General features: G+C 40.1%; 1 protein-coding gene across 4 annotated transcripts in view; it reads right to left on the reverse strand.

The window, feature by feature from the left end:
- The window catches only part of inpp5b (inositol polyphosphate-5-phosphatase B), a 64,166-nt gene that overhangs the window by 6,388 nt on the left and 43,219 nt on the right, over positions 1-14,559 (reverse strand). For all 4 annotated transcript variants that reach the window (XM_072913109.1, XM_061958793.2, XM_072913110.1 and 1 more), the window contains 7 exons: positions 11,875-11,985; positions 11,634-11,799; positions 11,281-11,516; positions 11,105-11,212; positions 3,986-4,070; positions 3,732-3,859; positions 3,540-3,651 (listed from right to left, as the gene is read on the reverse strand). In XM_072913109.1, coding sequence (XP_072769210.1) covers positions 3,540-3,651; positions 3,732-3,859; positions 3,986-4,070; positions 11,105-11,212; positions 11,281-11,516; positions 11,634-11,799; positions 11,875-11,985 — 946 coding nt within the window. The remainder of the gene's footprint in view (positions 1-3,539; positions 3,652-3,731; positions 3,860-3,985; positions 4,071-11,104; positions 11,213-11,280; positions 11,517-11,633; positions 11,800-11,874; positions 11,986-14,559) is intronic.

Below are 14,559 nucleotides of genomic sequence, written 5' to 3' on the forward strand. Positions count from 1 at the left end.
ACTATAAGGCGCACCTAAAAACCACAAATTTTCTCAAAAGCTAACAGTGCGCCTTATAACCCGGTGCGCTTTATTACGATTAATTTTCATAAAGTTTCGATCTCGCAACTTCGGTAAACAGCCGCCATCTTTTTTCCCGGTAGAACAGGAAGCGCTTCTTCTTCTACGCAAGCAACCGCCAAGGAAAGCACCCGCCCCCATAGAACAGGAAGCGCTTCACCCGCCCCCATAGAACAGGAAGCGCTTCACCCGCCCCCGGAAGAAGAAGAAAAAACGCGGATATCACCGTACGTTTCATTTCCTGTTTACATCTGTAAAGACCACAAAATGGCTCCTACTACGCGACAAGGATCCAGTTCATAAAAAGACGCAATCTCTCCATCTGCACACGGATTACTACCGTATTTCACAGCAACTGATATTCCTGTGAACTGCACTGTGGAACGGGAGCACGTACGGTGAATATTCGCACCACAGGGAATGAGGAGTCATCCTTCACTGTGGTTCTAGCTTGCCATGCTAACTTCCACCCATGGTGATATTCAAAAGGAAGACCTTGCCAAAAGAGACCTTTCCAGCCGGCGTCATCATAAAAGCTAACTCGAAGGGATGGATGGATGAAGAAAAGATGAGCGAGTGGTTAAGGGAAGTTTACGCGAAGAGGCCGGGTGGCTTTTTTCACACAGCTCCGAAGGCGAACACACCTTCACTAAGACGGGCAGATAGCGCCGGTCGACATACGCCAACATCTGCCAGTGGATCGTAAATGCCTGGGCAGATAGTTTCGGTCACAACTGTGGTCCGAGCTTTCCGGAAGGCAGGATTCACAGAACTGCTGCACAACAACAGCGACACTGAATCCGATGACTTCGACGAGGCGGAGCCGGCCATTTTTGGATCCCACGCTTGCGCAACTTTTCAATTCGGACACCGAAGACGAAGAATTCGAAGGATTTACGAATGAAGAATAACTTCAGAAGGTGAGCGCTATGTTTATTTTGTGTGTTGTGACATTAACGTTCGAGCAACATTATGTTGCTATTTATTGCTCTACACCATTTTGAATTTTACTATGTTTGTGATTGCACATTTGCGTACATTTTGGGACAGAGTTGTTAGAACGCTGGTTTTCAATATATTATTAAAGTTTGACTGAACTATCTGACTGTTTTTTTGACATTCACTTTAGCGCAGCGTTTTTTTGACATTCACTTTAGCGCAGCGTAGGCGCGGCTTTTAGTCCGGGGCGGCTTATTGGTGGACAAAATTATGAAATATGTAATTCATAGAAGGTGCGGCTAATAATCCGGTGCGCCTTATAGTGCGGAAAATACGGTAGGTGGAAAAGGATTTGCAAATCATCGTATTCTGTTTTTATTTACGATTTACACAACGTGCCAACTTCACTGGCTTTGGGTTTTGTACATGACAGCTGCATACCTGCCAACTTTTGAAATCAGAAAAACCTAGTAGCCAGGGTCCAGGACAAAGTCCTGGTGGGGGGTTCACGGGGGCGAAGCCCCCCGACGCAAAATGATTATTAGCATTCAGACAGGTTAAAATGTTGCTAAAACCATCACTGTTTGGGAGACGAAAAACGTTGAAAGTTTTCCACTTGTATCGCTAGCAACGGCATTAGACTTGTGTTTTTTTGTCCCAACGTGGTCTTTTACATCACTAATTCCTCCGTGTCCGATCGAAAAATCTTGTCTGCACAAGGTGCAATTCGCGTAGTTTTCACCCTTTTTGGAACGGATAATTATTCCCGGATAGGCTTTTGAATATTCTTCACGGAATGACTGCAGTTTTCTTTTCGGTTTAAGACTCGTTTGCGATTTTTCTCCGGCTGATTCCATGATCGTTCGCTCGTTTGGAAACAATGGCAACTGTATGGCGTCACATTAGTGCCAAAAATCCGAGCGCATAAAAACTGTTATCGCGCGCTGATTCTCCACTTCGTGCGCGCGCGCAACACCATTTTGCGCGCGCGTGGTGCCTTTCTGCGCATGCGCGACGCCTTTCTGCGCGCTATCTGTGTACTCCTGGCATCTCTCCTCGCGCTGTCATGTTTCTTTTTGGCACTTTGGGGGCGGGTATGCTTAGACGGCCCCTTCTTTCTGATTGGCTGTGAGCATTTTTCATATGACCAATCATTCTCCAGTGTAGCAACGTTGTAGCCATCTTACTTCAGACATCTAGTCTCAATCATTACATTGATGTCAATGGTACATGTACTCATTAAATTACCATAACTTGCACGATTTTCCACCAATTTACAAACGGTTTGCCTTGTTACAAATCTTATTACATGTAGATATGACATAGGATGCTGTACCTGTTGAAATTACCTCTTTCGCTTTAAAAAAAAAAAAAAGACTTAATTGTGCAACATAGTTGTGTAGGGTCAGTGTTAGTCAGTTCTCTGATTATTTTAAACTGTTTCAGAATACATTATTAAAAGCTATTTTTAACATTTTAAAAACAAAATTCAAAGATTATTTCATTAATTTTATGGCTGAATCAAAAGAAATTCCATAAATTAGAAAACAAATGTTCAAGAAGAAGTGAAAATATAAAATAATGTTATTGCTGGTGGACCAGTTCTGGCTGAAAGATGTGATTATGGTGTTTGTTGTCTTATTTATTTGGCTCACATTTTGTATTACCCTGTATTGTGTTTATGTGCTATGAAATAACCTTCATCAGCGCGCGACATTTTTTTATCCACTTCTTCCTCCGTAAATCTTGATACATATTGACGATGACCCGCCCTGCTATACCTCTGATTGGCTCTGAGCATTTTTCAGCGTTTTTCGCCTGACCAATCAGAAAGAAGGGGCCGTCTAAGCATACCCGCCCCCAAAGTGCCAAAAAGAAACATGACAGCGCGAGGAGAGATGCCAGGAGTACACAGAGAGCGCGCAGAAAGGCACCACGCACGCGCAAAATGGTGTCGCGCGCGCGCACGAAGTGGAGAATCAGCGCGCGATAACAGTTTTTATGTGCTCGGATTTTTGGCACTACTGTGACGCCATACAACTGGTGCCTCGTGCTTGGCAGCGGTGCTATAAATAGCCTTGCGCATGGCATTCGGAATGGCTCGATAGGAAGTTACGGGAAGCAGTGTCGATTGTCATTGTTGTTACGCGATTTCGTGAATAAAACTTTTTTAAAAATATATATTTTTAATTAATGAAAAACCATACTTTTTATCACTGCAACCGTAACCCGGAATAGGTTGATGAAAACCGTACTAATTACGAGAAAACCGGAGTAGTTGGCAGGTATGCAGCTGCCTGCACAATTAACGTTTCTGTATTAATTCCACGACTGTATATATCTGTATCGGTTGATATCGGTATCGGTAATTGAAAGAGTTGGACAATATCGGAATATCAGATATCGGCAAAAAAGCCATTATCGGACATGTCTACCTGTAACATAACAAAATGTGGAAAAAGTGACGCACTGTGAACACTTTCCAAAAGCACTTTGAGTAGAGTGAGAGTTGGAACAATCTTTTTTTTTAATCGTCTTACCTATGATGGTAACGTCTAACCGATTGCTGGGAGAATTCCTCAACAGCTCCCGCAGGAAGGCAGCTAAGTAGTTAAAAACATTTCGATGGCACTGAGGTAGCGTGGAAATAATCTTAAAAAAGAAGAACAAAGATTGTAAGACTGATTGTGATTTGAATGTGACATAGTCAAACAGTACAAGGTAGTGTGTACCTTCTCACACTGGCTGGCATTGGAGCAAGACTCCAGGCACTGCTGGTAGAACGCGTAGGGGACCACCGGCTCAGGGAGGGCATCCAGGAAGAGAAGCAGGGCCTCCGCTACCGAGTGGTTGCTGCCAGCTGCAGGTCATTACAGAGTCAAGACCATCCTTAAGTTTGTTTGGAAAGACAGGCTACTTTCATGCTTTAGCTATCAGCTTGTTTGTCCCACACTGCAGTAAACTATGACATTTTCTAAAAGGATACAGAGAGAATCTGCCATGCCGGTGTCGAGGCAGTCTCTTATTTCTGCAAATTCACTCCGCAGTCCAGGTTGCTGAAATATGTCTTCCTGTGAAAACGGAACATAAGATGATGTAACAAAACATCTATTAACGACATGTAGCGAGCAAAAGCCAAATATATTGAACAAGCGTCAACCTGCAGTCCACACCAATCTCTTTATGTGTGACTACCAGAGGTGGGTAGCAACGCGCTACATTTACTCCGTTACATCTACTTGAGTAACTTTTGGGATAAATTGTACTTCTAAGAGTAGTTTTAATGCAACATACTTTTACTTTTACTTGAGTATATTTATAGAGAAGAAACGCTACTTTTACTCCGCTACTTTTATCTACATTCAGCTCGCTACTAATTTTTATCGATCTGTTAATGCACGCTTTGTTTGTTTTGGTCTGTCAGACAGACCTTCATAGTGCCTGCGTTTCAACAAATACAGTCACTGGTGACGTTCACTCCGTTCCACCAATCAGATGCAGTCACTGGTGACGTTGGACCAATCAAACAGAGCCAGGCGGTCACATGACCTGACTTAAACAAGTTGAAAAACTTATTGGGGTGTTACCATTTAGTGGTCAATTGTACGGAATATGTACTGTACTGTGCAATCTACTAATACAAGTTCCAATCAATCAATCAATCAATCAAAAGTGTGAAGGAAAAAGACCATTTTTTATTTCAACCGTACACCCCGTCAAAAGCCTAAAGACTGACTGCACAGTTCCTGTCTTCACAATAAAAGTGCCGCTCCATCGCGCCTGCGCTTTCAAAATAAGAGTCTCCGAAAGCCAGCGCAAACAAGCTCGCAAGCTACGGAGTTTGCCGCCAATGTATTTCTTGTAAAGTGTATAAAAACGAATATGGAAGCTGGACAAATAAGATGCCAAAAACCAACCACTTTCATGTGGTATTAGACAGAAAGGAGGAACTTTTTTTCTCCTCCATTTGAAAACGTGGACGTTTGTCATCACTACTGTCTGATTACAATCAATGCAAGTCATCACAATCAGGTAATACACCAACTTATATTCTTGTCTTCATGAAAGAAAGGAATCTATATGTGTTAAACATGCATGTATATTCATTAAAACACTATTAACATGTAAACAAAAACGGCAAAAAAATATATATATAAATTATATACTGTATATATCAATGTATGTATACGGTATATATATATATATATATGTGTGTGTATATATATACCGTATTTTCCGCACTATAAGGCGCACCTAAAAACCACAAATTTTCTCAAAAGCTGACAGTGCGCCTTATAACCCGGTGCGCTTTATATATGGATAAATATTAAGATTCATTTTCATAAAGTTTAGGTCTCGCAACTACGGTAAACAGCCGCCCTCTTTTTTCCCCGTAGAAGAAGCGCGCGGTGCATGCTGGGATATGTGACGTTTCATTTCCATTTGTGTGTTTATGTAAAGACCCCAAAATGGCTCCTATTAAGTGTGTTGTCTGTCTAATTATAAATAATGCAGACGAGGCGTGTTAACTGAGTTCTCAACGTTTACTCACAGCGTGCTCATAACCACATTCTAACTCCCAGCATACAACGCTTCTCAGGGCTACCGCGCATGCTCGTAACTATCGTTGCATGCTGGGTAGTGTAGTTGTTATATTTGCTAGCTCATAACAGCACATTGAGAGACACGCTTACGCGCTTAATTCAATACTCGCCGTCATTCCGGGTGGATTGACAAAAGACCTCCAGCCGCTAGATATTGGTGTCAACAGGGCATTCGAAGCTAGACTGCTAACTGCGTGGGAACAATGGATGACAGAAGGCGAACACACCTTCACTAAGACGAGGAGGCAGCGCCAGACGACGCCAACATCTGCCAGTGGATCGTAAATTTGCCCAACTTTTCACTTCGGACACCGAAGACGAAGGATTTACGAATGAAGAATAACTTCAGAAAGTGAGCGCTATGTTTATTTTGTGTGTTGTGACATTAACGTTCGAGCAACATTATGTTGCTATTGCTCTGCACTATTTTGAATTTTACTATGTTTGTGATTGCACATTTGCGTACATTTTGGGAGTGAACAGAGTTGTTAGAACGCTGGTTTTTAATATATTATTAAAGTTTGACTGACCTATCTGACTGTTTTTTTGACATTCCCTTTAGCGCAGCGTAGGCGCGGCTTATAGTCCGGGGCGGCTTATTGGTGGACAAAGTTATGAAATATGCCATTCATTGAAGGTGCGGCTAATAATCCGGTGCGCCTTATAGTGCGGAAAATACGGTATATGTATATATGTGTGTGTGTGTATATATATATATATATATATATATATATATATATATATATATATATATATGATATGTGTGTGTATGTTACTCAGCAGTTACTCAGTACTTGAGTAGTTTTTTTACAACATACTTTTTACTTTTACTCAAGTAAATATTTGGGTGACTACTCCTTACTTTTACTTGAGTAATAAATCTCTAAAGTAACAGTACTCTTACCTGAGTATAATTTCTGGCTACTCTACCCACCTCTGGTGACTACTAGGGTTGTCTCGATACCAACATTTTTGTATCGGTACCAAATGTATGTAATGTATTTCGAGTTTCGATATTTTTCTACATAAAGGGGACTATAAAAAAATTGCATGATTGGCTTTATTTTAACAAAACATCTTAGGGTACATGAAACATATGTTTTTTTATTGCAATCAAAGAACAATTTTGTCCTTAAATAAAATAGTGAACACACTAGACAACTTGTCTTTTAGTAGTAAGTAAGCAAACAAAGGCTCCTAATTAGCCTGCTGACTAGAGATGTGCGGTTTGCGGACACAACCGCGGAGTCCGCGGATAATCCGCGGGTCGGGTGGGTGACATGACGAAAAAAATAGATTTTAAATAGATTCGGGCGGGTGGCGGTTGAACTAATTCGGAAATATATATACATAGTTAAATGTTGTTACCCACATACGAAAAACGAGCAGCACTCTTTGAAACAGGCAATTATTCATCAGTCACTGCAGCACAACACAACACAACAGCAGAAAAAAAAAAAAAAAAGATGGCAAGGCCGGCAGCAAACGTGGTACGCGACAAACTAAAAAAGGGAATACTAAAGACCAGGGGAAAAAAAGACCAGCTATTTGCCTTGGCCAATAAGTTGCAGGTAATTTATTATTATTATTTATTTTATTTATTTTTTGTTTAAATAGGGATGACATACATATGTTATTGTATAATTTGAGTTTGTGCGCGTGATTGACAGCCTAAGGCTTATGAGGCACATTTTTTATTTCAACTTAAAAACGTATGAGCCTATGCCTACAACATAGGCTATGTGTTTATCTTTATTTTCCTGCCTGTCGTTGACAATGGAGATTGTCTAATATTTTGTCATGGCTGCAGATCAATCAATAAAGGTTAATCTTTGTCGCAAAATTGTTCACTGTTTCACTGTGCACCCCGCCCTCGTCCCTATTTGAGCATTATAACGTTAACAAGTTAATATTCATTAAAATAAATTCAGAACATTTTTTTTACCTAACGAAAATATAGGCATAGTCTTTGTAAAACATTTTTTTAACTTCTTAAAAGCATCGTTCTGCTTGCTGCAACTGCGCACACAAAGTGTGAGGAACGCACTCCTGATCTGAGGGCATTGGCAACAATAGTCAACACTTTCTTAATGGAAATGACAGTAATACTATAATAATGATAAATAATATTATCACGCATTAATATCTCTTAGCCACTAATGCGTGGCCAAGAAATATTAATGCGTGGCACGCATTGAATGTCTCTGCTGCATTGGATCAGTCTCCTTTCTTTAACAGTCAAAAGCTTTCTAACGTCACTAATGCCTTGCATCGTCTATATTAGATATATAACAACGGGCGGGTGTGGATTTGATCAAATGTTAGTTCGGGTGGATGGCGGGTGGATGACGACTTTTGTGATGCGGTTGCGGATGAAATAATTGCCTATCCGCGCATCTCTACTGCTGACGTATGAAGTAACATATTGTGTCATTTCTATTATTTTGTCAAAATTGTAAAGAACAAGCTGTAAAAATGGATGATTAATCTACTTGTTCATTTACTGTTAATATCTGGTTACTTTCTGTTTTACCATGTTCTATCTACACTTCTGTTAAAATGTAATAAACACGTATTCTTCTGTTGTTTGGGTACTTTACATTAGTTTTGGAAGATACCAAAAATGTAGGCATTGATCCGATACCAAGTAGTTACAGGATCATACATTGGTGCTAATTTAAGTTTTCATGTGTCCAGGGACATATTTCCTGAGTTTATGAATATAATGGGACTACAACTGAAAATTAGCAATGATGCTAAGTCCGGCGCATTTACATTGTTTATTCAAGTGTTGATTATTGTATACTGTCCCAATAAATAAATGATTAAAAAAATAATTAATAATAATAATTAATAAAAAATAAAAAAAAGATTTTGTGATGATAAAATATCTTGATGTAATCATAGTAGTATTGACTAGATACGCTCCTGTACTTGGTATCATTACAGTGGATGTCAGGTGTAGATCCACTCATGGCATTTGTTTACATTGTGACACCGGTGAGCTATTGTATCCTCCTACGGTGTGTAGTGAAGCATGTTTAGCTATTTCTCGTCCTGCACGGATGATACTTTAATTGTCGCCGTGGAGGCGAGGATTAGTGATTTAGAGGTAGCTAAAACACTGACGATTGCGGATGGACATTAGCCGCTAACTAGCTAGCCAAGTCTTAAAGCACCTCTTCCTGAGGGCGTTTCAGTGTTATAACTTCACCTTTATCGTTAGTTTTTAAGCCAAAATGCGTCCATTCTCCCTTTTTATGTCTACACTCTGTGTCTGCTTGTAAGTACTCTGTGTGTGTGCGCTGCTGAACATGCTCCTCTGCTCCTAAAACCAGCGATGACAAGACGTGACGATGCGCCGTCATGCCTGTAAAAAAAAAAAATATGGCGAACCGGTACTTTTCAAACAGAGTATAGTACCGTTTTTTATTCATTAGTACCGCGATACTATACTAGTATCGGTATACCCATACTTGCCAACCTTGAGACCTCCGATTTCGGGAGGTGGGGGGCGGGGGGCGTGGTTAAGAGGGGAGGAGTATATTGACAGCTAGAATTCACCAAGTATTTCATACATATATATATATATATATATATATATATATATATATATATATATATATATATATATATATATATATATATATATATATATATATATATATATATATACACACACACATATATATACATATATATATATATATATATACACATATATACATATATATACATACATATATATATACATATACATATATATACACATATATACATATATATATATATATATATATATATATACATATACACATCCTGAAAATATGCAAACAAAACTGTTTAGATAATTGATACTTCAAACTTGCATAAATAAATCTTAAGGAATATAACATAACTTGGCTTCTGAGAGCTTCAAAATGTAATGAATAAAATGCTAAAGTTGTTGATAAACAAGCAATTATTTTAATAATTAAATATGGTCATTTTAAATGAATTACCGTATTTTCCGCACTATTAGCCGCACCTAAAAACCACAAATTTACTCAAAAGCTGACAGTGCGGCTTATAACCCGGTGCGCTTTATATATGGATTAATATTAAGATTCATTTTCATAAAGTTTCGGTCTCGCAACTACGGTAAACAGCCGCCATCTTTTTTCCCCGTAGAAGAGGAAGTGCTTCTTCTACGCAAGCAACCGCCAAGGTAAGCACCCGCCCCCATAGAACAGGAAGCGCTTCTTCTTCTACTGTAAGCAACCACCCGCCCGCGTAGAAGAAGAAGAAGCGCGCGGATATTACGTTTCATTTCCTTTGTGTGTTTACATCTGTAAAGACCACAAAATGGCTCCTACTAAGCGACAGGTTTCCGGTTCATGAAAAGACGCAATCTCTCCATCCGCACACGGACTACTATTTCACAGCAACTGCCTAAAGACTTTCAAGAAAAGCTGGCTACTTTCCGTGCATATTGTAAAAACAAGATAGCTGAAAAAAAGATCCGGCCAGAGAACATTATCAACATGGACGAGGTTCCACTGACTTTTGATATTCCTGTGAACCGCACTGTGGATACAACGGGAGCACGTACGGTGAATATTCGCACCACAGGGAATGAGAAGTCATCCTTCACTGTGGTTCTAGCTTGCCATGCTAATGGCCAGAAACTTCCACCCATGGTGATATTCAAAAGGAAGACCTTGCCAAAAGAGACCTTTCCAGCCGGCGTCATCATAAAAGCTAACTCGAAGGGATGGATGGATGAAGAAAAGATGAGCGAGTGGTTAAGGTAAGTTTACGCGAAGAGGCCGGGTGGCTTTTTTCACGCAGCTCCGTCCATGTTGATATACGACTCCATGCGCGCCCACATCACGCTGGTTTTTAATATATTATTAAAGTTTGACTGACCTATCTGACTGTTTTTTTGACATTCCTTTAGCGCAGTTGGATGCGGCTTATAACACGGGGCGGCTTATAGGTGGACAAAGTTTTGAAATATGCCGTTCATTGAAGGCGCGGCTTATAACCCAGGGCGCCTTATGGTGCGGAAAATACGGTATGATCATTTAAAATTAATGATTTCAAATATGTTTATTTTAATGTATAATTCTATGGCTGGATGTAGTAAGGAGTCAGAAAAAATACAAATAAAAATACAATTAATTTTGATGTTTTTAGCAAAATATAGTAAAAATGTATTTCGTTTTTGTTTTTTTTAATTAGTAAATATATTTATTTTTAGGCAAGATAAACATAATAATACAATTTATCTCTAGTATGAATGATTTAGTTCTTGTCACCATGTTGTCTTCCCGTCTGAAAAAAAGGCTGTCCTCACTCAGGTCCGCATGGAGCTGGAGGGGGCGTGGCCTCCCTAGTGACTACCATCTACTGGTCACACTTATCAATACACCATGTACCAAATAAAATTGCTTCAAGGTCAGTAAGCAAAACCAGAAATGCTCCGTACATAAGGCGCACTGTCAATTTGCTATTGCTACCTGTTTGATTGCATTGCGGAACAAATGATCCACCATCATCCACAGTTCTTTAGGAATATCCAGAGGCTTTTCAATACTCTCGGAGTTCTCATTCCCAGACGTCACCACCTATTGTTCAGAAGCCGTTTCATCAAAAGGAACTCAAGTGTGCTTATCTACAAATATGGGTCACTCACCAGTTCATGCAGGGCCTCCTGGGACATGTCTTGGATGGGCTCCCTCAGCCGACACAACACGTGGATGGGCGTGCTGTAGCAGCTGGGCAGGTAGCTTCCCGTCACAGAGATGAAGTAGTCCTTACCGCGTTCCAGGTGCAGCACCAGGATGTCTTCCATCTTCTGTTTGCCCGAGTTTAGCTCAGGCGCCGTTGAGCGGTTCACAAAAACCTCGAAGTCGATGTCCGCGGAAGAGCCTGGAGTGAAAAGAAAGGTTGATTGACACAGCCACCAGACAGTGGTCATTTGTACTCTCAAGGGAGCACCACGGTTACTCCATTGTGCAATTTGTACAGGCGTGAGTTCTGGCTCACCCTGAGCGATGAAGCCTTTGTGGGGGTTGGCCGTGAGCCAGGGCTTGCAGTACGTGGCCTCGTTGGGCTTCTGGATGAACTCAAACTGACATGGGACCTGGCCGTCGTTGAAGATGCTCAGCGTCTTGGCCTGGTGCTCCATGTACTTCACCTTCTCAAAGTGGAACTGAAAAGAGGACGGCAGCCATCGTCACGGACAGCGAAAAAGCACTTTTTCATTTAACTTATTAATCAACTTTACCTCTCGCTTGGACAAGGTTGCCGACGGAATGCACTCATTCTCCATCTTGTCTAAATTGCGAACAATCTCTTCGAAGGTCTTCTTGTAGGATTCTGCATTAACTCTCTTGATCTGTGCACCAAGGAAAGGACAATTAATATGTATTATATAACACTGTGGATGCAATGAAACTACAGTACATAATATTACATTTAACACAAGCACCTTTCACACGGGCATTTTTTGTTCTATGACTTATTCCATACTTGCCAACATTGAGACCTCCGATTTCGGGAGGTGGGGGGTGGGGGGCGTGGTTAAGATATATATATATATAAGAAATACTTGACTTTCAATGAATTCTAGCTATATATATATATAAATAAAAGAAATACTTGAATTTCAGTGTTCATTTATTTACACGTATACACACACATAACACTCATCTACTCATTGTTGAGTTAAGGGTTGAATTGTCCATCCTTGTTCTATTCTCTGTCACTATTTCAGAACACACACATTATACAAATATACATTATAAAATCAATAAGAAAACGGGAGCTCTAATTTGGGAGTCTGAATTAGGATCAGAAGTTCCTATATAAACATTGCACACTCACGTCGCCTTTTTGTATTGATTACTGCAGCTGTGCACTGGATTCATTCACAAATACAAACTACAACTCACAAACACTTTAGAGTTAGGCTCCACCATCAGAATGTGTACTTAAACTTATAAAGATCACATGGATATTATTCAGTGAGTTGATTCACCAAAACTAACCTGTTATACAGGAGGAAAAAGCACAAGGGACGTTTCAATTGTTCACAGACTGGTCGCTTTCATCTGAATGACAAGACACTTCCGGTCTGCAGGTGATAGCATTCAATTGAGAAGAAACGCCCTACTGCCCCCTACTGACCAATGTGAATACTGATAAATGTGTAATGACAGCTCCAAAAACGAATTCAAACCACAAAATAAAATAAATAAATCAACACAAAAATGTGACACATTATGGGTGGGTCACATATGCATGTACAGTAGATGGCAGTATTGTCCTGTTTAAAAGTGTCACAACATCGCTGTTTACGGCAGACAAACTGCTTTACGGTAGACGAATACTTGACTGCTGCTGTTGTGTGTTGTTACCGCGCTGGGAGGACGTTAATGAAACTGCCTAACAATAAACCCACATAAGAAACCAAGAACTCGCCCTCCATCATTAGCTGTTTATATTGTGGGAAAGCGGACGTGTGAACAGGCTGTCAACACGTCACTCAGGTCCGCATGGAGCTGGAGGGGGCGTGGCCTCCAGCTCCGCCTGAATTTCGGGAGATTTTCGGGAGAAAATTTGTCCCGGGAGGTTTTCGGGAGAGGCGCTGAATTTCGGGAGTCTCCCGGAAAATCCGGGAGGGTTGGCAAGTATGACTTATTCCCTATATCAATGATTCTCAAACTGTGGTACGGGCTCCATCTCGTGCAGAGGTGTCCAAACCTTTTGACTTGGGGGCCGCACCGGGCTAAAAAAATTGTCCGGGGACCGAAAGCCGACTGCGTGTAAAGTAACAATATACAAAACCCAAAACCAGTGAAGTTGTCACATTGTGTAAATGGTAAATAAAAAGAGAATACAATGATTTGCAAATCCCTTTCAACTTATATTCAATTGAATAGACTGCAAAGACAAGATACTTAACGTTCTAACTGGAAAACATTGTTATTTTTTTTTGCAAATATTAGCTCATGTGGAATTTGATGTCTGCAACATGTTTCAAAAAAGCTGGCACAAGTGGCAAAAAAGACTGAGAAAGTTGAGGAATGCTCATCAAACGCTTATTTGGAACATCCCACAGGTGAACAGCCTAATTGGGAACAGGTGGGTGCCATGACTGGGTATAAAAGCAGCTTCCATGAAATGCTCAGTCATTATTATCACTTTTATGCAGACATTTGTTGTAAAAATTTGCTTCCGCATCTGTTCCTGACACATGCGTTTCGGGCTGGCTGCTCTGAAAACAAACCCCGCCCACTCTGCTTTGTTCCTCATCTGAGCTGCTGTGACAAAGATTACTGTAATAACTCGTATAACACCCAAAATTCAACCATTGAAATACTTTCTATAGTTCAAGACTTAAGGTAATTTAAAAACAGCACTGCATATCATAATGGCAGCTACAGTTTTGATGGTAAAGGTCTAAAAAATCATGTAGAACGTCCGGCGGGCCGGATTGAAAATCTTAATGGGCTGTATTTTGCCCAGGTCTGCCTAAGAGGGCCGCTGGTAACAGTGAATAATATACGAATTTGTTTAGGCATTTTATAATAAAATGTTTATGTACACTGTACAAAATTCTGGGAAATGAGTTGCCAGCTTTTTACTGTAAAATATACAGATTTATTCTACAATATATTACGGTAAATGGACAAACAGTACCCACGTTTTTGTACAGTAAAATACTGGCAGTTTAATTGCCAGAATTTTACGGTACACTTTACGGTGGTTTTTACAACACATTACTATAAATGGAAAAACTGTACCATTGTTTTTTTATTTCTGGCAACCGAGCTGCCAGTTTTTTACCATTAAAAAAAAACTTCAGTACCGTTTTGACATTTATAGTAATACATCATTAAACCACAGATTTTACAGTAAAAAAAAGGCAGTTTAGTCGGCAGAATTTTACAGTAAAAACTGTGGTAGA

This window comes from Nerophis lumbriciformis, linkage group LG04 (genome assembly GCF_033978685.3).
Source record: "Nerophis lumbriciformis linkage group LG04, RoL_Nlum_v2.1, whole genome shotgun sequence".
NCBI lineage: Eukaryota > Metazoa > Chordata > Actinopteri > Syngnathiformes > Syngnathidae > Nerophis > Nerophis lumbriciformis.